This window comes from Argentina anserina, chromosome 1 (genome assembly GCF_933775445.1).
Source record: "Argentina anserina chromosome 1, drPotAnse1.1, whole genome shotgun sequence".
Classification (NCBI taxonomy): Eukaryota; Viridiplantae; Streptophyta; class Magnoliopsida; order Rosales; family Rosaceae; genus Argentina; species Argentina anserina.
Genome location: NC_065872.1, coordinates 9,790,016 through 9,817,384, shown reverse-complemented (window position 1 = coordinate 9,817,384; position 27,369 = coordinate 9,790,016). Strand labels below are relative to the sequence as shown.

The 27,369-nt window shown below is 38.0% G+C and overlaps 3 protein-coding genes across 3 annotated transcripts; all 3 read right to left on the bottom strand.

Annotated features, from left to right (window-relative positions):
- Positions 1 to 250: 250 nt before the first annotated feature.
- Positions 251 to 1,051, bottom strand: LOC126783942 (auxin-binding protein ABP19a-like). Its single transcript, XM_050509471.1, has one exon. It carries the CDS (start codon positions 1,041 to 1,043, stop codon positions 405 to 407), a length of 639 nt encoding a protein of 212 aa, XP_050365428.1. The 5' UTR covers positions 1,044 to 1,051; the 3' UTR covers positions 251 to 404.
- Positions 1,052 to 13,835: 12,784 nt separating this feature from the next.
- Positions 13,836 to 17,648, bottom strand: LOC126783759 (squalene epoxidase 3-like). Its single transcript, XM_050509288.1, is given in 8 exon segments — positions 13,836 to 14,155; positions 14,329 to 14,607; positions 14,844 to 15,119; positions 15,312 to 15,530; positions 15,821 to 15,989; positions 16,093 to 16,267; positions 16,399 to 16,510; positions 17,011 to 17,648. Coding segments are annotated over 8 exon segments (1,860 nt in total). The 5' UTR covers positions 17,536 to 17,648; the 3' UTR covers positions 13,836 to 14,050.
- A 4,314-nt stretch (positions 17,649 to 21,962) lies between these two features.
- Positions 21,963 to 23,532, bottom strand: LOC126783855 (receptor-like protein 44). The gene has a single exon (XM_050509384.1). It carries the CDS (start codon positions 23,257 to 23,259, stop codon positions 22,396 to 22,398), a length of 864 nt encoding a protein of 287 aa, XP_050365341.1. The 5' UTR covers positions 23,260 to 23,532; the 3' UTR covers positions 21,963 to 22,395.
- Between the last annotated feature and the right edge of the window lie 3,837 nt (positions 23,533 to 27,369).

Genomic DNA, 27,369 nt, shown 5'->3' with positions numbered 1-27,369 from the left:
AGTTATACTTATGAATAACTAATTGTTGGCTAGTATTACTTAGGGATAATTAGTTAATAGAGTCATATTAGATAGCTCTTATTGTTGGCATTCGGGTGTGTTATCTTAATTCTACATGTTGAAATACAATTTAATTGGGCGTTTCGATTTAAAAAAAAATTCAGCGAATTACCTGAGACTTGGATTTTGATATTGATAATATCGAACTGCAAAATATTGAAAAAATATTATTGTGCCAAGATTATTTTTTGGAAGGTGGTTCACGCATACATGGAGCTCGTCAAAGACGATCAGACACATGATAAACAACGGAATATTGACTACGTACATATGTGTTATTAAGTAAAAAAATGACTAACATATAGTTATTACATTCCGCATTTGGCTACATCGATTAACAGACATCAATTAGTACCACCAAGAAGACGCTTCAGCTTCCTGATCTGAGATTTGTCCAATAAAGTAGTCTTATGTATCAGGTCAGTAGCTAAATCATTTTTAAACAGTTGAGTTTCCAACGCATCAAGACCTGGGTTTTCACTGCTTAAGCTAGCATACATGAGGGCCGGAGTATCGCCTTGGTTCACTGCGAAATGTAATAAACCTCGAGGGAAAACCATACAATCACCCTTGCTCATAGATTTCATGTAAACTTTGTTATTCGAGTCGACGAACGCTCCAAGTACCGAACTTCCTTCCGCGACGATTAGAATTTCTGTAGCTCCACGGTGAGTGTGGAATGGGATAACTCCACCCACACCCAAGTCGGTGCGAGCCACCGAAACGCCGAGGCCATTGATACCAGGAAATTGAGTAACTACTGCAGGTACGAATCCAAACTTGTGAATATTGGAGGTGTTGCCGGAAATTCTTAAGCCAGAGTAGACGAAATCATCTGCAGTCACCTTTGCGGGGTCCTTGCAAGAGTACCCTGCAGGGCCTTGAGGAGCTGTGTAGTCTGCAACACAGAAGTCTTGTACATCAGCGTAGGAAGATGAGAGAACGAGAGAAAATATGAAGACGCAGATAGGGGAAATCATCATGTTGGATATGATATGCACGTAAAATGCTCATGGATCATGCCATGCTTTGTTGCTATATATGCTCAGCGCATTTCACTGCATTTGTTTCCAGTTAATTATTCAGTCATGAACAAGCTTCCGTATGAGATCGATAACTCGATATGCACTAAATGGAAAAGTAAAACACTATCTAATATGAATTCAATAGATAACACTAGTGTGCTTGCTATTAACTTTGTAGTGTTAACCTGAGTCATGATATAGTATTAGGAATGTAAATATTGTAGTTTAATACTTATCAATTGTAGAGTATAGACATAAGTCAATTGTGTTATTCTAGTCTTCTATATATAGCCTCTAATGTGAGAAGAATAATATATCATAAATTCATCCAGTTATATTTGACTTTGCATCAGAGCAGGCAAAGATCCAAGAGACTTTGTCTTCAGTTTGTTTATTTTTCGCTGTTTTTTTCATATCAGTTTTTTCTGTCTCGGGAAGTGGAATTGTTGAAACCCCGTCGTCACGGTACTCCACTATCGAGGTTACCTTCGTCTGGTGTTGGCTCCTTGTCAGACTCATAGTCGCCGTTTCCCCCACAGGTCGACAGTTTTCCGACCAGTTTCTTTCCCAGATCGCTGACGTCTCTTTAACCAGAAGGTCGACGAGTCTCTCCAGTTTGGTATCTCTTTCCAAATCTCTACGTCTCGTCCCATATATCGGCGTCTCAATCCGATCAGGTGTCTTTGCAGGCGTATCATCCTCATTGTAGATCTGCACGTCTCTCTCCGGCGTCTCATCTGCTCGATTTGCTTCAAGAGGAACCAGTCTGACCCGTTCATATTTGGTCGGACCAGGTTTCTGTTACTTTTGCCCGACAGTGCAAGTTCACCTAGTGCAAGTGCACCAGAGGCAGGTTCATATCAATTTTTTTTTTTGGTTTCCATTGCATAACTATTGATTTATTGCTTGTTTTACAATGGGTTATAGAAAAGAAGACAGTTCTCAGTTTAATGATGTTTAGAAGTTTGAAATATATGTCAAGAATTCTAAAAGTAGTTCATTTGGGGGAGCCAAGCTCAATGGAACTAATTTCCATAAATGAAAGAGAATCATGACAGTTTATCTCTAAGAGATGCACAAGATGTGGCATGTAACTAGGACAATTAAGGTCCTTAGTGAAGATGAAGTTGATTCCTACACTACGTGGGAAGATGATGATGGTCTTGTAATGTCAGTCTTGTACAAAGCCATGAATGAGGATATAGTAGACCTTGTGGAGCAGTGTGATATTGCGCAGGCAATCTGGAAGACATTGGAAGATCTATACACTAATGAGTCTGATTTCATACAAGTTCATGAGTTAATGCGCACAGCTTCAGCAATGCAACAAAATGAGCAACCAGTAACGTAGTATTTCATCAAGCTGAAGAATATTTGGGCTGAGACTCATATGAAGCGTCCTTGCAAGATCAAGAATCAGGAGGATATTGTTTGGTACCAAAAAGAAAATGAGCTTGAGCGAGTTCATCATTTCTTGAGAGGTCTTAATATGAAGCGTCCTTGCAAGATCAAGAATCAGGAGGATATTGTTTGGTACCAAAAGGAAAAGGAGCTTGAGCGAGTTCACTATTTCTTGAGATGTCTTGATGCAAAGCATAACAGTGCCAAATGAGAGCTACTCAGAATGACAAAAACCCCTAGCCTAACAACATCTTACACATATATTCGTAAGGATGAGTCTCAGCAGGAAAGTCTTAATCAAGCACAAGTTGAAGTTTCTAGCCTTATGGTTCAGGCAAGATCTCCAGCACCACTCCTTCAGCAATCAAATTTAGTTCCACTTCATAAGGATCACCACCAGGCTTTGGGAATCAATCACATTCTCCTTACTCTTATTGCAATGATACTCACCATACTCGTGAGACATGTTAAAAGTTGTATCCGCATCTTAGGCCTAAGAGGCTTAATTATCACCCTAAAGTGAATGCAGCTATTCAGTTGGTCCAAGAACCAGATATCGATGGTGTGGTCGAACATGATCATCATACATCAGAAGGAGCAACACCCATAATATCAATAGTTGGTCGTGGTAAGATTGGTATGAATTTAAATATTTCTAGCTTTGTTGGTTCTGATACATGGATTATCGATTATGATGTTTATCATATGACTTATGACAAATCTTATAATTAATATTGTATTGTCCTCTCCGCCAGTATTCTATATATGTTACTAATGTTAATTGTGAGGCATTCCTTGTGTTAGAAAAATTGTCAGTTCGTATTAGTCCCACAATAGAGTTTCAAAATGTGTTGTATGTACCTGTTTTATCTCATCATTTGATATATATCCCACAGTTGAATACTAAAGCTAAATGCTCTGTGACCTTTTTTTCCATATATGTGATATTTCAAAATCTTCTCACCGAGGAGTTAATTGGATAGGGATATCTGAGGGGCAGGTTGTTTCATCTGGATCAAACATACGTAGGGGAGAAACAGGAGCACAATCCCAGACCGCTTTAGTCTCCACTTCTGACAAGTTAAGTGAAGTTTGGTTATAGCACCGTCGCTTGTGCATCCATCTTTTAGTATTATGAAAAAAAATCATGCCTACTTTGTTTATTGGTGTGGATGAGTCAGTTTTACGTTGTGAAACTTATGTTTGGGGAAAAAATCATCAAACTACTTATTTCCCTAGTATTTTCTAATAAAAGTGTTATTCGTTTTGAATTAATTTATTCTGATATTTTGGGACATTCGAAAGAGCCTACTGTGTCGGGTGTGAGGTGTTATGTGTCATTTCTAATTGTATAGTCTAATGTGTTCTTCTTAAAACCAGGGATGAGGTTTTCTCACTTTTCAAGCCTTCTATACTAATGTCCAAACACAGTACATGCAATGCCACAATTAAAGTTCTTCGTTCTGATAATTGGGGAGGGGGGTAATATGTGAACTGTTTCTTTCAAGAGTTCTTTAAAACACATGAGATTATTCATCAAACAACGTGTCCTTACTCACCTGATCATAATGAGGTTTCCGAATGAAAAAATCGTCATTTACTTGATATGGCTTATTGTCTTCTCTTTAGTGCCCACATGCCTAAATATCTTTGGAGTGTTGTTGTAATAGCCTCTGCCCACCTTATTAACCGTCTCCCATCTAGTGTTTTCCAAGGAAAAGTACCATATAAGGTGTTTGCATCTCATGTCTCTTTACCCTCATTTCATAATTTACATACTCGTGTTTTTGGTTGTGTTGCTTTTGTCCATATTCCAAAAAGTCAGAGGTCAAAGTTGAATGCCCGAGCACTTAAAATGTGTGTTTGTTGGTTATGTAGGATATCAGAAAGAGTACAGATGCTATCATCTACCTACCAGTAAGTACTATGTCACTATAGATGTTACTTTATTTTAGGACATGAGCTATTTTACTTCTTCCAATACTGTTCTTCAGGAGATGCATTCATATTTTGAAGAGTTGTATTATGGAGAGAATGAGACATGTTAGATAGGAGATATGGTGACAGGTTCAGTTGAGATCATTGAGTAGGTGCGACAGGAGATATGATGACATGTTCAGTTGAGATCACTGATACATCAGTTCCACAGGCACCACCAGATGATTCAAGTACCAAAAGTTGACAATGCAACTACCCCTCCTGCTTCCCTTACTGTTATGTATACCCCTAACTCATCCCTCCCTAGTACATAAGATCACTCATATGAGGTTAATCATTTTATTGAGGTTAATACTTAATAGTGGACAATATGTATTACTAAATAGGTCTACTCGATGTCAACTAGTAAAAAAATATGAACATACCCTTTAGGCCAAAGCTAAGTACGTTCTTGCGAATTTTATGTCCACTAAAAGATTGTCTAAGTCTATGAATCATTTGTGAATCAAATATTTGTTGTATCAGTACCTAACAAAGTGCAAGATGCATTGGGATATCCAAAATGGAGGAAAGCAATGGAGGAAGAGATGGAAACATTACAGAAGAACAATACTTCAGAGCTTGTATCTCCACCACATGACAAGAAGGATGTGGGATGTCGATGGGTGTTTACATTGAAGCATAATCCAGATGAGTCAGTGAGTCGGTATAAAGCACACCTAGTAGTAAAAGGATTCACCCAGACATATGGCATTGACTATGATGAGACATTTGCACATGTTGCGAAGATGAACACTATTCAGGTATTGTTTTCTTTTGTTGCTAGCTTAAACTGGCCAAGTGGCCAGTTTGATGTCAAGAGTACATTCCATAATGGAGAACTTACAGAGGAAGTGTGTATGGATATCGCACCTAGATATGTAGCTGCTTCTCTAGGTAACTTTGTATGCAGATTGAGAAAATCCGTGTATCGTCTTAAACAATCACCTTGTGCTTGTTTTGAAAGGTTTTCACAATTCATGAGGAGGATTGGCTACAAACAGAGTAATTCAGATCACACTTGTTTCTCAAACACCAACAAAAGAAGGTAACAACCCTAATTATTTATGTTGATTATATGGTAGTTACTAGTAATGATACTATTAAGATGGATATGTTACACAAGCAGCTAGCCACAAAGTTTGATATGAAGGATCTAGGTACACACAAGTACTTCTTAGGATTGAAGTATCCAAGGGAAGTGAGGGAATCTATCCGTGTCAGAGGCAGTACATCATTGATCTATTAGTAGAGACATGTATGTTGGATTGCACTCTAATTAACACTCCTATTGAGCAGAATTATCGATTACCAGAGTATCCAAATCAAGTGCCTACCGACAAGACTCGTTATCAGAGTTTAGTTGGACGCTTGATTTATTTGGCACATACTAGACCAAATGTTGCGTATGTAGTAAGTGTAGTGAGCCAATTCATGCATAATCCAAGTGTGGATTACATGGATGCTGTTGTGAGGATTTTGAGGACTTGAAATCAGCTTCAGTGAGATGAGTAATGTTTTCTAATCACAACAATATTCTTGAGGTTTGTGGCTTTACTTATGCAGATTGGGCTGAAAACATTACAGATCAAATGCCTACATCAGGGTATTTTACGGAGATGTGTTAACATAGACCAAATAATACAAAGGGGTATGTCATGCATGAAATCACTAGGAATCAAATTTACAGACCACCTTTACTATAATATTGTTAGTTTGAAATAATTTTTTACCAAAGTCAGGTAGAAAGATTTATAATTTCACTTGTTCAATTCTTCTTCTTCTTTTTCATTTTTTTAAAAATAATCTACCTTGCCGAGAATATAATGCGAGAGCGGCGCCAACAATGATGATGTCGGTGTCGGAGCCATGCATGAGATTCCTGTTCACGCTCCTTACTTTTTCTTTGTTCTTAGCAGCAGCGCTACCGTAACAGTAATGACAGAGATGGATGAGCACGAAGAGAATTAGAAGGAAAGCCAGTAGAGACTCAAAGACAACGTACGGATTGATCGCCATCATTGTCCCCTTAAGAAATATGGAGAAGAAAGAAATCTCCACCCTAGTGATGAATGACTGAGATTGCTTGGCATTCTCCGATCATTAAGATTAACTCAAATAGGGCTTGTCAGCATGAGGTTGTTGGAGACTTTTGTGCTGTTATTCTGAAGGTCATGCTTTTGATGCCATCTCTAATCTCTTCCCGCTTTGCATTTCACGTTCTACGACGTAGAGCGGTAGAGCTTGTAGGTTTTACAAACGTGACACTTTGATGAATTTTATCATCTCATTACAAAGGAATAAACTTAATGAAGTAATAGATGGCACTGACGTTACATTTATTAACTCAACTGGTTTAGTGGAAAAATATCTCAGCTAATCAAGTATTTTCCGCAACTTCTTAACTAGTTGAAACAGAAATTGAAGGCAAGAATAATAGACATATGATTGGACAATTAAGTACTTAAATAACAAGCTTTGAGAATTTCCTCTCTGTAGGTGTGGGCGGGTTTGCCTTTTCTTGACACTTAGACAGCAACAAATCTGAAATTTTGTCGTTCAGCTGGAGGAGCTCTATATATATAAAGCTGCAATAGTTGCAGGAAAGAACATCTACCTCACTCCTTCTGCCTTGATTATGAGGAAAATTATGCCCGATGTGTTCTGAGAATAGAAATTCAAATAACAAAATAATGCAAGTTCCTCCATAATAACTAGAGACATATCTAATAAGGAGCTAACCAAAATGATTTCACATTCTACGTAATCATTGTTTTCACAATGTGATGTAATGTGGGGGAGAGAAACACACCCAAATTAATCTTGCTCCAACCCGGCCAGATGCGTTTAGGTGAAGGAAAATGTAGTAGCAAACTGGCAACACCATATATTTTGTACAGAAAAAAAGTGGAAGAGTAAACTCAGCGGGCGAGGATTCAGACCAGATAGCATAGCCACTGGTCCGGTTGAAAAGACACCTCCACGATATATATAGTTGAAACATGCTTGGCGCATCTCTTTCCTTGCTTGATCAGGAGAGTCTGAGAATACCTGGTACAGGGCTTCTGACAAGGTATTTATAGTAGAAGCAATTGGCTGCAAAAGTAAAACATCAATTATAATGGATAGCTAGTATTTAAGGTGGAAAGTAGGGGTGGACTCGGTTCTATCGGTTCGGTTTAAGAGCACTAACCGAAAATTGAATCCGAGGCATCAGTTTTATATTTCTCAAAACCGAAATCGGAAAAAATATCTATTAACCACGGTTTCAGTTAACTTACAATTTAGTTTGGTTTGGTTTGGTTTGGTTCAGTTTCGGTTACATAACCTACCATTTGTAATAACTTTTCACACTTGACTTAAAAATAAAATTTAAAATCAAAATAAAGTAGTAAGCTACAAGTTCAGTACTTCAAATTAGTAAATAAGTAAACTAGATTGCGATAAGTTAGAAACAACAAATAAAATCAACAAAGTTACGATAGAGTATTAACCAAAATGTAATATTTAATGAGTTAAAGACTGTGAGCAATTAAGTTAAACATTTCGAGACCATAATCATGTAAACTCATGTATATCGTATGTAACTCTTAATCAATGAAAACATAATGTACACCTATTACTATATTAAATATTAATAATTATATATATATATATGTCGATTCAGTTCAGTTCAGTTTGATCGGTTTTTTACACGGACAAAACCGCAAACTGAAAACCGTACTATTTAGTTTGATGTTAAAACCGGAACCGATAGATCGGTTTTGTTCAGTTTTGATTTCTCGGTGTCAGTTCGGTACATTTTGGTTAGTTTTTGGTTTTTCGGTGTCTAAAAGTCCACCCTTACTGCAATTGTGATAGGGTCAATCCCTCCTTAATGGAGGTGTGAAAACTATGTGATGTTCACATGAGTAAATCAAGCACACCCATTGCTTTGGTGACCCATTAATTGATGGAGTTGATTTTGTTGAAACTTAGAGCAACCTATGTTGAAGGTAAGAAACAAATCTACAACCTTATGGTGGTAGGTGGTTGATTTGTTTGACAAAGAAAGAAGAATGCATTGATGAGCATGCCAACATTGAGCATGAATCAAAGAAGAAGATTGACTTTGCTTCCATGCATGTTACGTGCAAATACATGAATTACACAAAGATGTTTGCCTATATAAAGGCATGAGAAGTGGTGCAATAAACATAGAAGAACAATAAGGGAGAGATCATCTTATGTGTGATCAAGAGTGAGAGATAGAGAGAAAATCCAAGTAGAGAGTTTTATGTGTGTAGCAAAATAAAGTATGTGAGAGTGTATCCCTTCAAGTGTGAGTCTTGAAGTAGTGTTTCTCTCGGTGTAACCTTTCTTCGTATAGTGGAGGTTCTTTATTGTTTCTACCCGTGGACGTATGCACTTTGCCGAACCACGTTAAATCCCGATATTCTCTATCATTTTTATTTTCGTTTGTGGTTGTGAGTTATTTCGATTTTCATTCTACAGTTCATTCTTCCGCATTCCCCAACAAATTGCACATATATGTTGCATGTTGATCCTTCTGACATAAATACTTGTACCAACTATTATCTCCATAAGATGTATACAATATATCACATCAGAAATATTTTGCTTAATCTGTCAACCTGGAAAATCCTTCCACGCACAGTCGCATTGACAATTAGAATAACAGATACCTGCGTAGAAATAATACCTTGCGTAAGGTATAAAAGGATTCAAGGATAATGCACAATGAAGGTGCGTTTTTTAGGTCACGCAATGGCTTAAGAAAATCCCTCAGTACAACAATATCAGCCAGTGCGACAGTCATTCCTCCACCAGTGAAAGCATGACACATATTGAAAGCATCACGCCATCACCTACTAGAAGAGCTCCCAGAGTAAGCTGTGGATTAGCAGGCATGCTTCTATTTGGCATAGTTCTAATGTTTCCTTACTTAATAGCGGATATGAAGGCATCATGAAGTTGAGGTGGAAGCTGAAACAGACATGATTATTTAGATTAATTATCAATAGAAGAAGCAGGCTCTAGCCAGAAAGGAGGAAACAAAAATTTCAAGGCAAATATTCAAAATGATGCAATTGAACTTTAAGTACACCGGGAAAATTGAAATACTTGTGGAGCTACCACATTCTTCAAATACTTGGCCATTTCATCATTAACAATAGAATGTACTTTTTGGCCTGGCACATGATAGAGCGTTGGTTAAAACGTCTATAATAAACCCTATAAAACATCATCGTTAGTATAGAATAAGCAGGGATCGTTCTTTCCGGGGAATTGAAGGGAACTCTAAACTTTTAGTGTTAACAAATAATGGGGGGTTTGAGATTGATTATTAACTACTAAAATAAAACCTAAATTATTATTTACATGATCGACTTCTCTTTAACAAACTTAAACCAAATTTACCATTACACCACATAATTACAAGTTCGAACCTATCATGCATTCTAATTCAACCAATTACATACTTTTTAGACACCAATACAATTAAAGCCTTAGGGGATCATCTAATCGTACAAGATTTCAATTAACATTTAGATTGACTTAGGGCCTAATCTAAATTTGCATGCAATCGAATTCAATAACACTTAGAGTAGAAATCAAATAAGGTTACATTTAAGCACCAAATCTTTGTTGGAGACATGTTTCATGTATGGCGTCACCCACCATGGTTTCACATGCAAATTTCCAGAATTTTTACCACTTTTAATCAACACAAATCGAACCTACTTAGGGCATGATTCGATTTGTGTCAATATGGTTGATGAATCTAGCACTCAAACACAATCTTAGGGATTGCATCCAACCACTAAATTCATATGCACATATCTGAAAATTATCTAAAAGTATGAGAAAGATGATTAGAACACAACAATAGAAATACAAACTCATTAATTATAGAAAACCATCAATTCGGCAAAGATCCAAAAATCCAATAAAACAATCTGAAAATTCTAAAACAAATACAAAACCAATATTTTCACATAAATAACAACTTACAATCTTCATAGACAAAGAATTATAGATTAACACAAATAGACGAAGCCATGGAGATGAGTTGCGAGAATCACACGTTGTAGAAACCTTGGAGGTGTGTCTTCAATAGTGAAACTCGGTGGAGATGATGATAGTTTTGGGGTGGACGGCTTGGCTAATTTGTGAGGGAAATTTATGGTGGTGTTTTGGTAGAGTTTTGGCTCTTAAATGCTAATGAGAAGTGATGATATTTGAGAGGTGAAGCCATGTATATATAGAGGAAAGATGGAGAGTTTGAAATTGCTTCTTTCTTCCTATAATAATGTCATGCTTTAATCCCTTAAATCATGGAAAGTTTTATTCCTTAAAACATGCCATGCTTTAATCCCTAAAACATGTCATGCTTTAATCTCTAAAACATGTCATGCTTTAATCCCTAAAACATGCCATGTTTTATGCCTTTAATGATCATTTTCTATTTAATTGTTGCATGACTTGGCTCCATCTTTTTTCTTTAATTATCTCTTCAATCCAATCTGAAAATAAGAAAATAAAATCATAAGTAAGAGATAATTAGTTTCAAAACCTAACAAGGATTCCTAGTCAAACTAGGACTCTAAACCAATTATGCATTTTAACTCATGTAAGCACAAAAATGCATCCAATACCGCTCAAGACTCTTACTACGACTCAATGACTCAATAATACAACAATAAGGGCTAAGCAAAGTACAAATTGAGGTAAAAACATGTTAAAAACGTCGCACAAAGTGCTCATATCAGCACATCAACCGAACAACGAAGCTCTGTTCTACTGATTGGATAAAAGACAATTGGAGATGGATCGGCTATTATAACCAAGGACTAAAATATCGGAGAAATTGAAAATATTGACCTTATGAAAAAATGGATATTTCGAAAGAAATATCGGAAAATATCGATTTTTGTAAAAATATCGATCAAAATAATTAAAATATTTTGAAATTATTAGAAATCACTTATATATTATTATGTACAAATATAACACAAAACCCATCCCAGTGGGGATGGTTGGGATGATTTGATACATCCTGGGAGTGCAAGGTTCGATTCATCCTACCAACGCCATTATTTTATCTCAATTTTCAACATTTGAGATGAGTTTAAGGCAATTTATCGGCAAAATATCGAGAATGTCGTGAGAATTTCGATAAATTCGCGATATTTGACGAAATTTCCTAAATATCGTTCGATATTTGTAATTTCGATAAATTCGCGATATTTGACTAAATTTCCTAAATATCGTTCGATATTTGTTTGGTATGTGAAGAAAGTTTCCATAGTTCAAAAAAACGAAAATATCGCAATAATATCAACGATATTATCGATATTTTAGTCCTTGATTATAACATGACCATGATTTGTATATGGTAGTTCACAATTTTCCATAACTAATCCCACAAAAAGAAAGTGCACTTCAACCTGTTAAGAAGTAGCTAGAACAATCGATAATATACATATTGCAAGTGTGGAGGGTTACTCATAGAAATGGTAGTTGAGAACTTAAGATACTGAAATGGTGGGTCAAAACAGGAATATTTGTTATTTCGAGTAGGAGACTACGGGAACAAATGCGTAGTTGATTTTCTCTTAATGGAACCAAGAGTTGCAGACTTGAAGAAGACAACCATATATACCTGAGACTTGTAAAGAGTACGGCGCAGATTGAAAGACTTAGGATGAGATTTAAATACTTGACCATCCTTTGTTTTGTATTGAACCCCCTTAATTGTTCCATTTTCTTCAAGCAGGGATGTGACTGTACCTTGCTCCAGTTGTACACTGAGAATTTATAAACATCGAACACTTAGGATGCAAGTAACTGAAATCAAGCATAGATTTCCTAGAACAAAATCACACCTAAGAAGGATTTTGGCATGGAAAAGTCGAAGCGTTACTCTAAGAACAAAAAAGAATATGGAACAAAAGGTAACAAAAGAAGGGATCATTCAAATGTGGAGGCCTAGGCAAGAAGCTGTACTTGGGAAGACTAGCAGCTTTTGCTCTCATCCATTGTGGAAACCTCTACCAGCAACATCTGAGTGGAACTGTTCCAAGGGATAGGACAGCTTAGTGCTCTTCCCATCTTTGAAAATAGCATATCCAAGCACTTGCTGAGCATCGATTTCGTCAATGCAATCTGAAACCAATGCTCGTACATGTTATGGGTTAGTAAAGATCTTAACCATTTCAATGGGGCCAAATTATGCATGTATGAGCAGCGAGTCATTCCAAAAGCTGCATATAGCATTTCATTACCCTGAAGATCCAATTCAACCAACTTCAGGTATCCCCCCCCGGCTGGAGATATTCACCAACGATTCTATTCGGCTCTGTCAAGTTCCTTTCAATGACGTGAACTCATCTTCCATCCTAAGATTAGCAGGATAAAATAGTGATCACATGAATAGCTCTTTAAGGGAGATCACTGGTACATAAAATGTAGATAACTTGTGTAACAAACAATACTAAAGTAGAATGCATATAACAACTAAAAGCAACCCTCTATGTATAGCAAAACAAAATCAAGGACATGCATGGTTCCTGAAGTAAACAACTCCTCAAGTAGAAGTGTTTGTCTTTGTTTTCTAAACTTGCCAAGAGTGTAGGCGAGAGCAGCACCAGCAACACCGGCACCAACAATGATTACGTCAGTGCCGGAGCCCTTCACACTTTCTTCTGTAACAAGATACTTGCATATCAACTTTCTCTTATCTTTGGCAAAGGCTAAATCGCGGCGACGGAGAACACAAATAAGAAGCACACTAAACATAAACGAAGGTGCAGGCCACCATTGTCAGCATCTTCAGCGTATGCAACGTATTACAGATTCCTCTATCTCTCAGAATGCAGCTGTGTGTCTTGTAATGGAAACTGATTTAGAGATATAGATACAACACAAGGTCACAAATTACAGAGATAGATACAACATAAGGGTCACCATCTACAGACTTGTCTGCCAATCTGCTATAGTGTTGCTATCAGCCTATCACTATATACTATTTCATTTTTCTATAACTGAAGTGAAATGCGCTATCATCTCACATGCCTCCTTTAATTGGAAAAGGTTTAACATCATATTCCTCCTTTAATTGGAAAAGGTTTAACACCTGTTGCAAAATGTCGACAACATGTTCCAAGATAACCACCATAAAAGAATATTTTCTTAGATTTTCGTTTTTTTTTTGGTCAATAATGAAGAAATGTCTATATATCTTCATGCAGGGTAATGCATTTCTCTGAACAGAATATATATATATATATATATATATATATATTATTCCTTTTTTCTTTTCTTTTGTAGCTTCCGTTTCTATATAACAGTGAGTTTAAGAAAGAAGTATGACTATCGGCAATTGCAATGCATATATCATCTTTAATATTTTCAAACAATGTGCACTACAAGTACAAGATGTACAGAGAGTTTTACATGAATGATTGTTCATACACTCAGAGAACAGTCCTATATCAATAGAATGGATGCAATAGAAAACTACGATCAATAATGAATGTTGCAGGTAGGAGCTGATATTTCTCTACTCTTGAAAATAAAGCCTCTCAACTAGCAGGAGGAGCTCTATGATAAGCTGGAATAGTAGCAGGAAAGAACATCTGTCTCACACCTTCTGCCTTGATGATGGGTAATATTATACCTACTGCACTCTGAGAAAAGAAGACAATATCTTCATTAAGAATTCGAGTGAGAACCATTCAGTTCATCCTCTATAAGATGCCAAGCTCTTCAAGGAAGTTCATACAGAGCGTCACTTTGAAATGTATGGTATAAATTTATGGCAATGATGAACTTAAGGAAAACTAATAGCAGAAAAACTCACCCAAATTAATCTCACTCCAATCCGCATGCGTTTTGGAGAAGGGAATGGTAGAAGCAAACGTCCAACACCATATACTGCAACAGCAAAAAAATGAAGAACTAAACTCAGTGGTCGAGGATTTAGACCAGAGAGCAGAGCCACTGGTCCAGTTGAACATACACCTCCAAGGCTCAGATAGTCAAAACATGCTTGACGCATCTCCTTCCTTGCTTGATCAGGGGACGCAGAGAACACCTTGTATAGGGCACCTGCTAAGGTGTTTATTGTAGATGAAACTGGCTGAAAAAGCAACAGCAAGTATCAATTGATGACTGGAGTAAAATGGATCGAAACAGGTTAGCCTCTCAATACAAACTATTTTTCCTGATCAATACTCAATTGAATATATTGCACGAAGTTCTTTTGATTGATATGAATGCTTGCCCTTTTCAATCACAGTGAAAGCCTAGGACAGTCAAATTGCCAATTATACCACAGATATAATAAAGAAATACAAGAATGGCAACACAGCTTACCTTGCGCAAGGTATAAAAGGATTCTAGGTAGTTGCATAATGAAGAAGCATCGTTTATGTCACATAATGGATTAAGAAGATCCCTGAGTATAACAATGTCCGATAGTGCCACAGTCATTCCTCCACCAGTTAAAGGATGACGCATATTAAAAGCATCGCCCATTAAAAGGGCTCCAGGAGTTGGCTGTGGATTGGCTGGCATGCTTCTATTTGGCATAGTTCTAATATTTCCGTTGTCAATTGCAGATACAAAGGGATCATGAAGTTCAGGTGGAAGCTGAAACAGACATTATCTTGATTAATTCTATATAGAAGCAGGCTCAGGTTATAAGGAGCAAAACAAAAACTTAATTGCGGGTAATAGACTGGCAACCCAAGTTTATGATTGAGGCGAGTGCTTTCCATACAATAGAGCAACATGCTTCCATATTTTGAATCTAAGCACTGCAATTCACAAAATGATAGGTACCTGTGGAGCTACCACATTCTTCAAATAGTTGGCCATTGCCCCATTAGCAATGGGAGGTACTTTCTGCCCAGGTACATCAACTAAGCAGCGGACCTCTGTACTACTGATTTGGTAAAACAAGATCGGAGATGGATCAGCTAGAATAACATGCCCGTGATTTGCAAATGGGAGATCACAATTTTCCAAAACTAACCCCACAAAGCAAGAAGGCACTTCTACCTGTCAAGGAAATTAATTTTAGCTGTGTCAGTGTAAAGTCTGGAGCAAAAGTTATTGTGAAAATTTAGCACATTTGAATGTTAGTCAAGCATAAATGTTTGGATGCTGGGGGATTAAAAAATCAAATTGGTCAACTGTGTTTCTGCAAGTTTATAGCACACTTGAATGTTAGTCAAGCATAAATGCTGCGATGCTGAGAGATGAAAAACCAAATTGGTCAACTGTTTCTGCAAGTTCATCCTAATCAGACCAAGTAAGAGAATCCCAGAGTTATGACTAGACAATTTTACCTGAGGCTTGCATAGAGTGCGACGCAGATTTGAGAAGCAACCATCGCAGACAATGGTAAGGGGAGCATAAGCTTGAAGTTCTTGACCATCCTTAGTTTTGTACTGAACCCCTTTAATTGTCCCATTTTCTTCAAGCAGAGATGTCACTGTACCTTGCTCCAGTTGTACACTGAAAATAAAATTGAACTCATAAGGATACAACAAAAGGGGCTTGTGGCCTTACAATAGAAACTTACTGATAAACTATGATAATTTAACAGAACAAACATTACTTGGGAAGAGTGGCAGCTTTTTCTCGCATCCTCTGTATGAACCGTCCATTGTGGAAACTTCGACCAGCCACATTTGAGTGGAACTGTTCCAGGGGATAGGACAGCGTAGTATTCTTCCCATCCTTAAAAAGAGCATATCCAAGAACCCGCTGGGCATCGATTTCCTCAACACAATCTAAAACCAATGCTCATGTGTATTAGACGTGGTTTCACAACCAAAACCATGCAACATGCTAGGCACTTCAGTCGGGGCCATATAAATGTACAGAACTAGCATATAAACGTCGAAAGTCTAGCCTTCATTACCTTCAAGTCCCAACTCAATCAGTTTCAGGTACCCTCCAGGCTGCAAAAGTTCCCCAACAATTCGATCCGGTTCTGTTAAGTCTCTTTCAATCACACGAACACGTCTTCCCTCCTGAGATCAGCACAAGATCAAGTAAGCTTCCACACTAATTCTACATGAGCATCTCTCTCAAAGGAACCTCAATGCTACATAACAAGTAAATAGCTTGCCGAAAAAAAACAACACTACACTGATTCAATAAGGTAGAACAGCTAGAAACCCCAAACTCTCAATTGTTCATACGCCACTCAATTTTTTCCCTCTAAAGGCTAAACTAGCAACCATCTCCCATTCGATTTAATCTCCTCGATAATCATTGAACCACAAGACTCCACTGCCCAACTCAATTGCGTCATCAGCTTTCCAAAGAGAACCAATCAATCAGACACACAACCTCAATGAAAAGCTAACTAACAAATTGATAAAACTAGTCATGCCAAGTTCATGACTTCGGCCTATCAAAACAACAAAGTGAACCAAACACATCCATGATGTGACAAAAAAAAGAAACCATCTTTAAACCAAACCATTTACTTCAGTAAAAAGAAAAGAAATTTAACTTTCTTACTTACCTTGCCAAGGGTGTGCGCAAGAGCAGCGCCAGCAACACCGGCGCCGACGATGATGACGTCTGTGCCGGAGCCGTACTCCGGCCGGTGCTTCCCACATTCTTCTGAAACACGATTCTCGCTCGTCTTGTTCTTGCTTTTGACCTTCCCCTTGTCTTTGGCAGCGGCATTACCGTAATTCCGGCGACGGAGAAGGGAGAGAAGAAGGATACCCAATAAAGAGGCCAAGAATGTCCAGACCACATACGGATCTATCGCCACCATTGTCGCCTTTTTCGAATTAATCAATGAAGAAGAAGAATGTGCCTGTTTGGTTGTGTTGTCTGTTTGAGTTGGAATGCAGGTGGAACTGGTTGGGCTTTTGGGGTTTGTTTATTGGGGTGTTGGTGATGTGGGTTTGTGGAAGCAGAGAGAGGTGATTGTGGGAAGGTGAGGTTTGAGGTGACGGAGATGGGTGTGAGGGAAAATCTGGGAGCTTTGTTGTTGTGGTGGAAGATGGCCCTGGAAGATTGGGTGTTGGACTTGCATTTTAACAAGTGGTTGTCGGTTGCGGTCTGCTTAATGATCGTAGTTATGGCGGAGTTAGACACCTGCCCGACTCTTCATAGTTAGTTACAGAGCTAGCTCATCAGATCATGACACTAATGCAGAAGCTACATACATAACTTTCTACTTTGAGTTTGGAATTTTCATAAATCATTTCAGTTTCATTATTGTATGCTTATACACTACTGTTACTGATCTTGTAAATCATCTATATGACATATATTATCCAAATTCAATCTTTTAGACATGTCAAAGGCATGATTCCAATCTACTGTATATTAGTGCATGTATTGGTGTTGTGTGTGTCAAAGATTGTTTAGCGAATTAATCTAATAACAAGTTTATGTATATGAATAAAAATGTCTGGGGATAGATTGATTAGGGAAAGAAAGAGTTCAAGTATATATTTGTTAAACACAAAAGAATCGGAATGGGGCAAGTTAGACTCACAATAATCGAGATTTGATGTCCTCTAATTTAATAAATTAAAGTGAAAAGAAATGTGAACTGTGAATATTTGTCAAGAGAAATGTCTTGTGATCTCACTTACCCGTGATTTATGGGTTGGATGATAAAAATCGTTAATATTAAACAGCCTTAGCCCTTAAGGAATGTGAATGAAATATGAAGGAGAAATCTGGTTGGCAAATATGCCAATCCGAAAACGAACACTTGATTGCGAGAACAACCATATACGTGGATACGTGGATCTTCACTATAACATACAGCTGCAGTAGCTTCATATTTGCTGACCTCAGAAGCATATATGCCCCATAGGCCATAGCTGCTGGCATTGAAGCTTTCAGTTTAACTGTAATGGTCCATTCTCACATGGTGGTTCGCATGGAAGAAGATTGGAGGTACACATCGATCTGATACATCCATCAGATAGCTCCGGACTCCGATCCGGAGAGTTACGTGGTCTTCCACCAAAATTGATCTAACCAGTGTGTCGGTTGGTGATACAAGAAGATCTATCAAATACCAACGTATGAAATATACTGCATGCAACTGATGCAAGGATTCATACCTGAGAACTGTCGTATACCTAGACCGGGAGAGAGTGAAACTTTCAACTTTAAAAGTTTAAAATTGATATGATAGCTGTAGCAAAGTCGGCAAACAAGTCTTACGATCTGATTTATTATACATTCATTAATATTGATAACAAATTAATAGAGTTTTGGACTTTTGGTCCATTTCCCATATACTGGCCGTCTGGTCCTAAGTTTGAGTCCGGACAACTTGTCTTCTAGCTAACACTACATTTTCGAAATACATATATCGAATGTAAAATAAAACAGAAGATCGAAAATAAAAAAGATTGGCTGAAAATGGGTTTCATACAAGTTCCAAATTGATATGACCTCTCCACATCGGTGATATGATCAATTCGTTGTCTCATCTCATTGTTTCATAGATACTTGCATTTTTTATCAATCAGAAGTTGGTCATTGCATAAAACGTGAGATATTATAAAATTAAGAACCAGATAACAACATGAATTAGAAATTCATAAATCATAACCTTTTGTTTATACATTACATAGGAGATAAATCGATACTAGCTATATATATTTGGCCTCATTCTTAAGGTTATCGTGGCCTTCTTACCCCTTCTTTCCCTTACTAGCTAGTACCCATTTAACAATTCTATTCCAACTACCAGAGTTCCAGTCTCTGCCCATTGGCATGAAGCATAATATGATCATATAAGAAAATAGGGAAGAAGCTATATTTTAAGTTGAGGGAGCATGTCCGTATAGTTCTTGAACTTTTTGCTACGGATATAATGTCCCCATTGAGCCAAAAACAATCGAGAGGGGGTACCTCTTCAACTTGGAAGATCGAGCAACCTTTCAAATTTGATTACGGTCGTGGAAGCAAATACGCCAATGCCTTTCTGAGTCTCCCTACACCGTCATCGCAGGACTCAACACCAAGTATTCAGTGTAGCGGTGCAAGGAGAATGTGCGAGTCCGATATGTAAACTTCTCGAAGATTCTAGGCCCGATGCACTCATAAAATTGGGCTGGACTTTTAATGCAAGTGACCCAAAAGAGAGATACAAAAAGTAGCAACTTTTTTTATTATATTAGCCGATTTCGCAAATGAATCGGGTACAAACTGAAAAACATACAAGTTCACAAATAATTCAAAAACAGGCCAAACATATATGGAGTTCAATCTCCACTCATTTTGTTTTATTGCATGAGCCGTTCACATGCCAGTTCACGGATCCAGCTAACCTATTGGGATTTGTGTGCTTGAATTTGTTCGGATTCTGATAATTATTGGATGAATTAGGAATTACAGTGACTATAAATTGCTTGCATCATCATTACCCAATCTAATAAGTTATATGGATACCAAGCAAATCCAGAGAGAAGCTTATTTCCCAAGTTATCGCCGTACTCACTAACAAGTAACAACGTTGTTTAATGCACTGCGGAAATATGTCAATTAAATCAATTCATGAAAAAGCCTCTACTACTAGTACTACTACTATTAATACCAAGGCCTCCAGTGTCGCAAATCGTGGTCCAAATTAACCACCCTGAATGTTGCCGGCAACGATCCAATTCGAAGTTGCAGCAAGCAAGCAGAAAACATTGATGGCAAAACACACACCCCTTGTGACTGCTGGTCCAAGCTTGACTCGCAGCCTACATCAACTTGGTTTTGGAGAAGAAATCTAAGTCCCTACTCAATTGCACAACCTGAATGTGGAAGAGAAAGGGGTCCCAACCTCCATGATGAAATGCATTCCATTCTCGGAGGACCTAGTTGATGAGAGGAAATGAAAGCTCATTTGACCATGCTCTGCTTTCGGTGTGAGATGAAATGAAAGGAGAAGAAGACGGAGAAAGTGATTGTATGGGATTTCAGCCATTGGATCATAACTTTGATTAGATTCAGACAAGTCTTGGTATGGTGTAATATGATGTAGTAGAATGTGACATCCTTTGATGCTAATGATGATGATTCTTGGAGACATATGTTCAATCATGTGCTTGTGCTTCGGATCTCTGTCTAATTTGGTCGAGTTAATCAAGTTTAATATGTTCCAAAATTTCCATATCAAACGGATAATATCTACTTCATTCAAGAATTATAAACCTTAAGTTTATGTTATCATTAACCAAATGATACTATCTATAAGCTTCCAAAAATGAAGCTTTTAGCTATGTGAAATGTTTTTACACTACTTAAAAAGCAGTAACAAAATGTCATTAGTGCTCTTTAAACATAAAACATGTGCCTCCCTTATGCAATTATGATCATGATGGAGCATAACCATCGGGGGCAAAGTTCATTTTCCTCAAAGTATTAATCATCTTTGTTGCTTAAGAAATTGGATTCGTTCACGTTATGCCACCAAACCCATGAGTGATTGGCAAGAGAGGAAAGCTTTACTCGAATAAAATTTCATCCTTTACATTAGGATCTTAGGGGGCTTGTGGCACATAGATACATACAAAGCTTAAGGTATCTTAGATTCTTAATGCCAATAATTATTGGATTTAAACTCAAAACTTAGCCAAATAAACTTGAATCCAAGGGAGGGCTTAAAGATCCCAAACTAACCAGGACGCTAGTCTCTAGACCCACGTTTCTATTGCTTAAATAAGTACAAAAAATTGATGGAGTGGGGGCAAAAGGAGCTTAGATCCTACAAAATATAAGCAAGTAGCCCTCAGACCAAAAATAATAATAATAATAAGCAAGTAGCCCACAAGCCACAATAAGATGCACCACTACATACATACATACATGATAGCTAATCATCAATACAAGTTGGGATGATCTTTACCCAAAAAGTGTTGATAGTAAATTCTCAAACTACAATTTCTTTACCCAAATGCAAAATTTTAAATATTTACGCGTTGCATTTACCGTATCATACTGCTCGATTGGTCAGTCGGAGAAATCTAATGTAATAAGACTCGTTATTCACACTCTCAGATGTCACTCCTACCACTCGTTCCTCAAATTCTTAACACGATTCGAGCGAGTAAGACCAACATTGCCCATTATTTTGGTTTCGAATGTTAGGCACTGTTAACGTGTATACTAACAGTAAAGTGATAAGACCCAAAAGCGATTGGAATGAGGAGCAAGGTTGCGCAGAATGTTGGCGTTGGCAGAGCAGAGAGACGATCAACCATTTTAAAAGCTTTCACTAGCTGAGATGCGTCGACAATGTCCATACCATGTGGTTTCGTTGGTCTCCTACCAGCTCACAGTGGCCAAGCACTAGACCTCTAAAAACCAACTTGAAACCTCAAGCTCCCCCCATTATATTATAACTTTGCTTACCATATTATAACCTAAAGCTCACTGCCGGACAAAACTGCACTGTGAATCAAACCCGAAGTTTTCCCCAACCTTGCCCCACTCCTCCCAGAGAGCCCCTCATGCACAATTGGACATTGCAGAATGCAGAGTTGTAATTGTAAAAGATGCCAAGTGTTCTACAGTGCTCGGGAGTTTGCTAGTTTGGAACTTAAGTAAAAAGCAACACAGAGAGGAATGAGATTTCCATTATATTGTCTCGGTTACACATTACATTACTTCATTGAGACTATGAAGGAGGGTTAAGAAAGAAAAATTGAGATTTGTAGAGCTAGCTGCTGCACTAATTCTACTGAAGCATTCGTATTTCTGAGGGGGGGTCTATACATACATTGTTGAGAGATTCAAACCAGAAAAGAAAAAAAGAGTGACCGAAATGGTTAAAGAGCAAAAAAACCAAACTGATCCCAAAAAGAACAGAGAGGAGGTGAACTAAACTAACCCAATAGAAGATTGAATGGCTTGAATGGGGATTAGATTAGGGTCTTCAATAATCAGGCATGAGTTGAGTGATCTTGCCTTCTTCAAGAGCCATTTTTCTTTCTGTGATTTTGAGCCATATACAAACCCCAGTAAAGCTAACCACCAAGCTCGCCAACCCACTTCCCAATCCAATCCCAACAATGGCCAGAACCGAAAGCCCTTTGGCCTTCATGGGCGGTAAAGGGTACCCGTAAAGGTCTTTGTTCCCGGCAAACGACGTCGCATTGAATCTCGGCAAGCTCCCGCTCCGGTTCCCTAAAGAACTCGGAATCTGACCCGAGAGCTTGTTGTTGCTGACGTCAAAAGCCGAGAGCCGAACGAGGAGGCCCAGCTCCTGGGGAATCGTGCCGGTCAGGAGGTTCTGGTGGAGGTCGATGACGTTGAGGTAGGCACACAATGTGAGCTGCGGTGGAATAGGGCCGGATAATCTGTTCGACGAGAGATTAAGTACGGCAAGGTTGACCAACAACTGAAGCTCCGGCGGGATTGGTCCGGCTATGAAATTCGAAGACAAATCTAACGACTGGAGATTGGTGCAATTGGCAAGAAATGGGGATATAGAGCCGCGGAGAGAGAGGTTGGTGAGTGAGAGCTTGAAGATGCGACCATTGTTGCAGGTGGCGCCTTGGAGATAAGAAGTGAAACCGCTACATGGGTTGGCAAAGGTTGATTTGGTCCAGTTCTGTAACGAGTGGTTCGGGTCTTCTAGCAGAGATTGGCTAAGATGAGTTAAACATGCTTCATCACTCGGATCTGATAGGCTCGGTCGGAACACGCCGCCGCAGAACAGACTCACAACTACAAGAAACACAGAAGAGAAACGAGTTCTACTAGTACCACTACTCCAATGACAACAATCACCACCCATTAGAAACTGGGTTTTGCTTAGTTGGTTGATTTCTGTGTACCCTTTTGTGTTCTTCTTCAGTCTGGGCACCCAAAATGGTAACTCGAATAAATGATGGGTTTTGGGAGTTTGGGGGCTTTTGGCCAGGGGGTGGTAATAGTGGTTATGTATATGAGGATATGTGGAAAAATGTTCACCCTTTGGGGTATATTGAATGCTGTGATATTTTGTTATGGAGGGGCAGGGATATATAAAAAAGGGACAAGAGAGAGAAGGTTGGGCTCTGTTTTTATAATTCTGGGAAAGAGAACAAGAAACTGTTAATGGATTTTCGAGGGTTTCTAGAGAGAGAAAAGGAGGGGGGAGGGGGGGGAATTGTAGTGATGGAAAAATTCTCAAATTCTGATTTGGTGAAAGAAAAATTAGAAAATAAAGAGGAAGAAAAATTATGAGTGCGGTGGACTGGACTCTGCACCATAGCGATGGTGACAGGACGACGAGGCTAGTATGGTAAATTCAGGGAATCCAGTTCTGGGGGACCAGCGGGCCTTTTTCTGATCGATAGGGTCGAGGGGAAGGGGAGGAGGAAATGGGTGGCTTGTGATGGAAGAAATGGGAGCGTTGGAGGCATTGTGGCCGTTGGATGCGGGGACTTTTTTGATCGGGGGGTCGTTGACTACGGAGGAGGGGAAAGAGGGAAGGACAGGGTTGTGTCAGGTAACTGGAAATGGAGGAGTACGATTCTGCGAGAGAGAGAGGAGACGATGGAAAGGTGGGGGTCTAGTACAAATGTTGCAGATTGATTGAACAAGGACAGCAATAATGGATATGAGGGATTATGAGCAAGTGTGTAACTAACATTGGGGAATAACATAAATTGATTAAGGTAATCACCTTCAAATCCTGGCTGATCAGTTCCAAATTGGACTAATTCTAGGTTCTTTTGGGATTCTTCTTTCTCGGATTTAAGGATAAATAATGTCGTAAGAAAGATCACCTGTATCGTCAATTTTTGTTATGGATTGAGCTTAAATCAAGTGATTTTGTTATGTTCGTGCAAGTAGATTAGTGATGCGGTTACATGGACGGACGATTAGCTTCATAATTTATTAACATGCGCTTGTTTTCTACATGTATCTATCAAAACCATTCAATATTGAAATATGTATTGTATATATCGTCGCAGAGGCCAAACTACAAGGGCGTTGGACTTGTATTTTGTGAGTTTAACCATTATGTGTATTTGACGTGTCCGATAAACCGTACGTACAAATTCCTCATGTTAATAATGATGAGAACGTTTTTCATACACAAGTAAAAGCAAACAATGATCCAACCCAACACTATTTAGTATAGTGATGTTAATGATTCGTAAGTGAAATTTATTGAGTTCACCTCACGAATTAGTTCTTATAAGTTCTTACATGTAACATTATCAACGAAATCTCATAAAACAAAATTATCAATTATTTACTAACATTTGGTACATGCTTTCATGAAGCTGTGTATTAATGTTTTACACAAACGAAAAGCAAGGGATTGCAAATTCTCTTTCACTCAATCTTGTTCAAATTTGGTTTAACCATTATGTTACTATTTCTAATAGAAAAAACATGTAAGAAAAAAGAAATTAGGTATGACGAAATATAAAAGTTTAATACCAGTTTGTGTAGCAACATAAGTCTTATCGATAACGGTGAGAGGTTGAGAACTTAATCTCATAACTTCATACCTGCCGGCAAATTGTAATTTTCGGTTTAATCGTCTCTTTACTTGTGTCATCATAATCACATTGCGTATGCATAAAATCCGACTATATATATGGTCAACATCACCCGGTAGGCTTCATGCACGCTTACTTAGAAAAGTCTATAACGGCGTCCTGAAAAGAGGCTTACTAATTCCCTAATTAACTATCATGTAACAACATTACATGCCTAATTGTCTGGTACGTTTGGAATGAAACAGCAATCCAAGAATTTGGGTCGGTAATAGACTAATAGATTAATTAAAGGAGAACAAAGTCGGTGCGGGTTTTATCCTTAAATCCATGGCTTCCAATCTCTCTAAGATAAGGTCAAACACCATCACTTGTAAACCAAGCAAATTCCAAAATATCTTCATGTTTAGGCAATGCTTGAACAATTGGATTTCATCTCCACCAAACCAAGTCTGCATTTTCCCAGCTTCTATGATTACTGGTTTTGACATGGTTGTCATGACTAGCACAGCACCACTTTTTCTTTATAAACATCAATGGATTTTGATAAAGTGGTATGAGGTTTACATCTAAAATCGATTGACAATAGATAAAGTGTGGTTCAAACCCTTATAAACTCACAGACTATGTCTTAATTGTAAATGTGAGATGTATATTTTCAACACGTCTCCGCACGTGTAATGAATTTTCAAGCTATACACGTGGACAACATTTTTAAATTTGGTGACATGAAATACGTGTGGTCATTTGAGTTTCATATGTGGATGTGAGTAACCCACTCGGATACCATGATAAAGTGGTATAAGATTCACGTCAAAAACCAATTGACAATTGACGGAGTGACCCAAATGTATATTCTCAACAGATCTCAGATTAACAGCTCGACTGAAGGATCTTCAACTTTGGATTTCATATAATAGGATTAAATTTGGGGGATAAGTAAAGTAGCATTATCGAGAGACGAGTACATGAGCTAATCAAACACACGTACACCTGGTGAAGATAATGAAGGTTTGGTTTTTCTTTTCCTCATGAGCTGGATACAATGATTAAGTCCCAGTTTGGCCCCGAAGTGTGTTTGAAAAATCTGTGTTTGCAGATTTAATCAGAAATATTTTCTAAAAGCTATATTTTACAGTTTTTATAATCTACCTAAAAGTTGCGTCGAAATTCGTAAATTTAAGAAATAAACTGATTCACCAAACACTTTAGTCATATTATTTGAAAATTTAAGCTCATAATCTGGACCAAAGTCCACATAAGTTGAGGCAATGAACAATTATTCTTTAACACAATTCTGCCTAGCTACCCGCATATCATCAAACCAGATCAATATTATGAAGTCTAAACCTATATGACATCCATATAATATCCCAGTCAACCTGTAAAAGTTTCTCATCATTTCCCTAGCTTCGGGCTTCTTATAAAAAAGTTTATTTTGACACATGAAATGAGAAAATAGTCACTTAAGTTTTGAAAATTAGAAAAAGTCATGTCTTAAAACTCTTAAGGGTTGCCCCCACAAGTCGCAATAATTATAACAGTGCCACTGTTCCTTAAAAACCAGATATGTGTTGCGGAGTCAGGTCTCTTCTTCTCCGTCGCTACCGAAGTCTTTCAATCTCTTCGTGGTTACACCATTGCAGTTCATTTTCAAAGAGACAGAGAGTCCATTGTCGTCAGCGGGAGACTGCTTACTGGATCTTCTTATTCGATTAGATGCAGAAGAAGAAAAGTAGATGAGTACGTGTAAGGGAGAGAGTCATAGATTTGATATGGAAGAACTATACTACTGTGGGTTTGATAATTAAGGCTTAGTTAGCTGTGTTCATTTGTATAACTATCTTCTTTCTGTTGGAAGCTTCTAATTTCCCTCATATGTAATTTTTTTGCCTGTCACAGGGTTGTGACATGGGTTGTGACAGGTAGTGTGACAAGAGTTGTGACAGGGGTTGTGATAGGTAGTGTGACAGAGGTTGTGACAGGGGCAATATGTGTGACATGGGCAATGTGTATGACAGTGGTTATGACAGCAGGTGTAACAATGGGTGTGACAGCAGGTGTGACAGCGGCTGTGATAGATAGTGTGACAGAAGGTGTGACATCGCCTATGATATGTAGTGTGACAATGGGTGTACCAACATGAAATGTCTAAATATGCAAAATTATGTTAAAATTCAAAGGAGATTGTGACATGTAGTGTGATAAGAAATGTGATAGGCAGTATGATAACTATTAGGATAGGCGGTGTAATACATCACATTAATGTCGATATTTTGATTGTATGAGTTGATTTAAGAAGTTTAAGATCACGTACATAATAATAAACAAAGGTACATTATTTCTAGTCATTCTTCTTCTTATTCTTTTTTCTTCTTCTTCTTCTTCTTCTTCTTCTTCTTCTTCTAGTC

Coding starts and splice junctions, on each gene's coding strand:
- LOC126783942 (XM_050509471.1), bottom strand. CDS start 1,043: ATGATGATTTCCCCTATCTGCGTCTTCATATTTTCTCTCGTTCTCTCA.
- LOC126783855 (XM_050509384.1), bottom strand. CDS start 23,259: ATGGGTGGTGATTGTTGTCATTGGAGTAGTGGTACTAGTAGAACTCGT.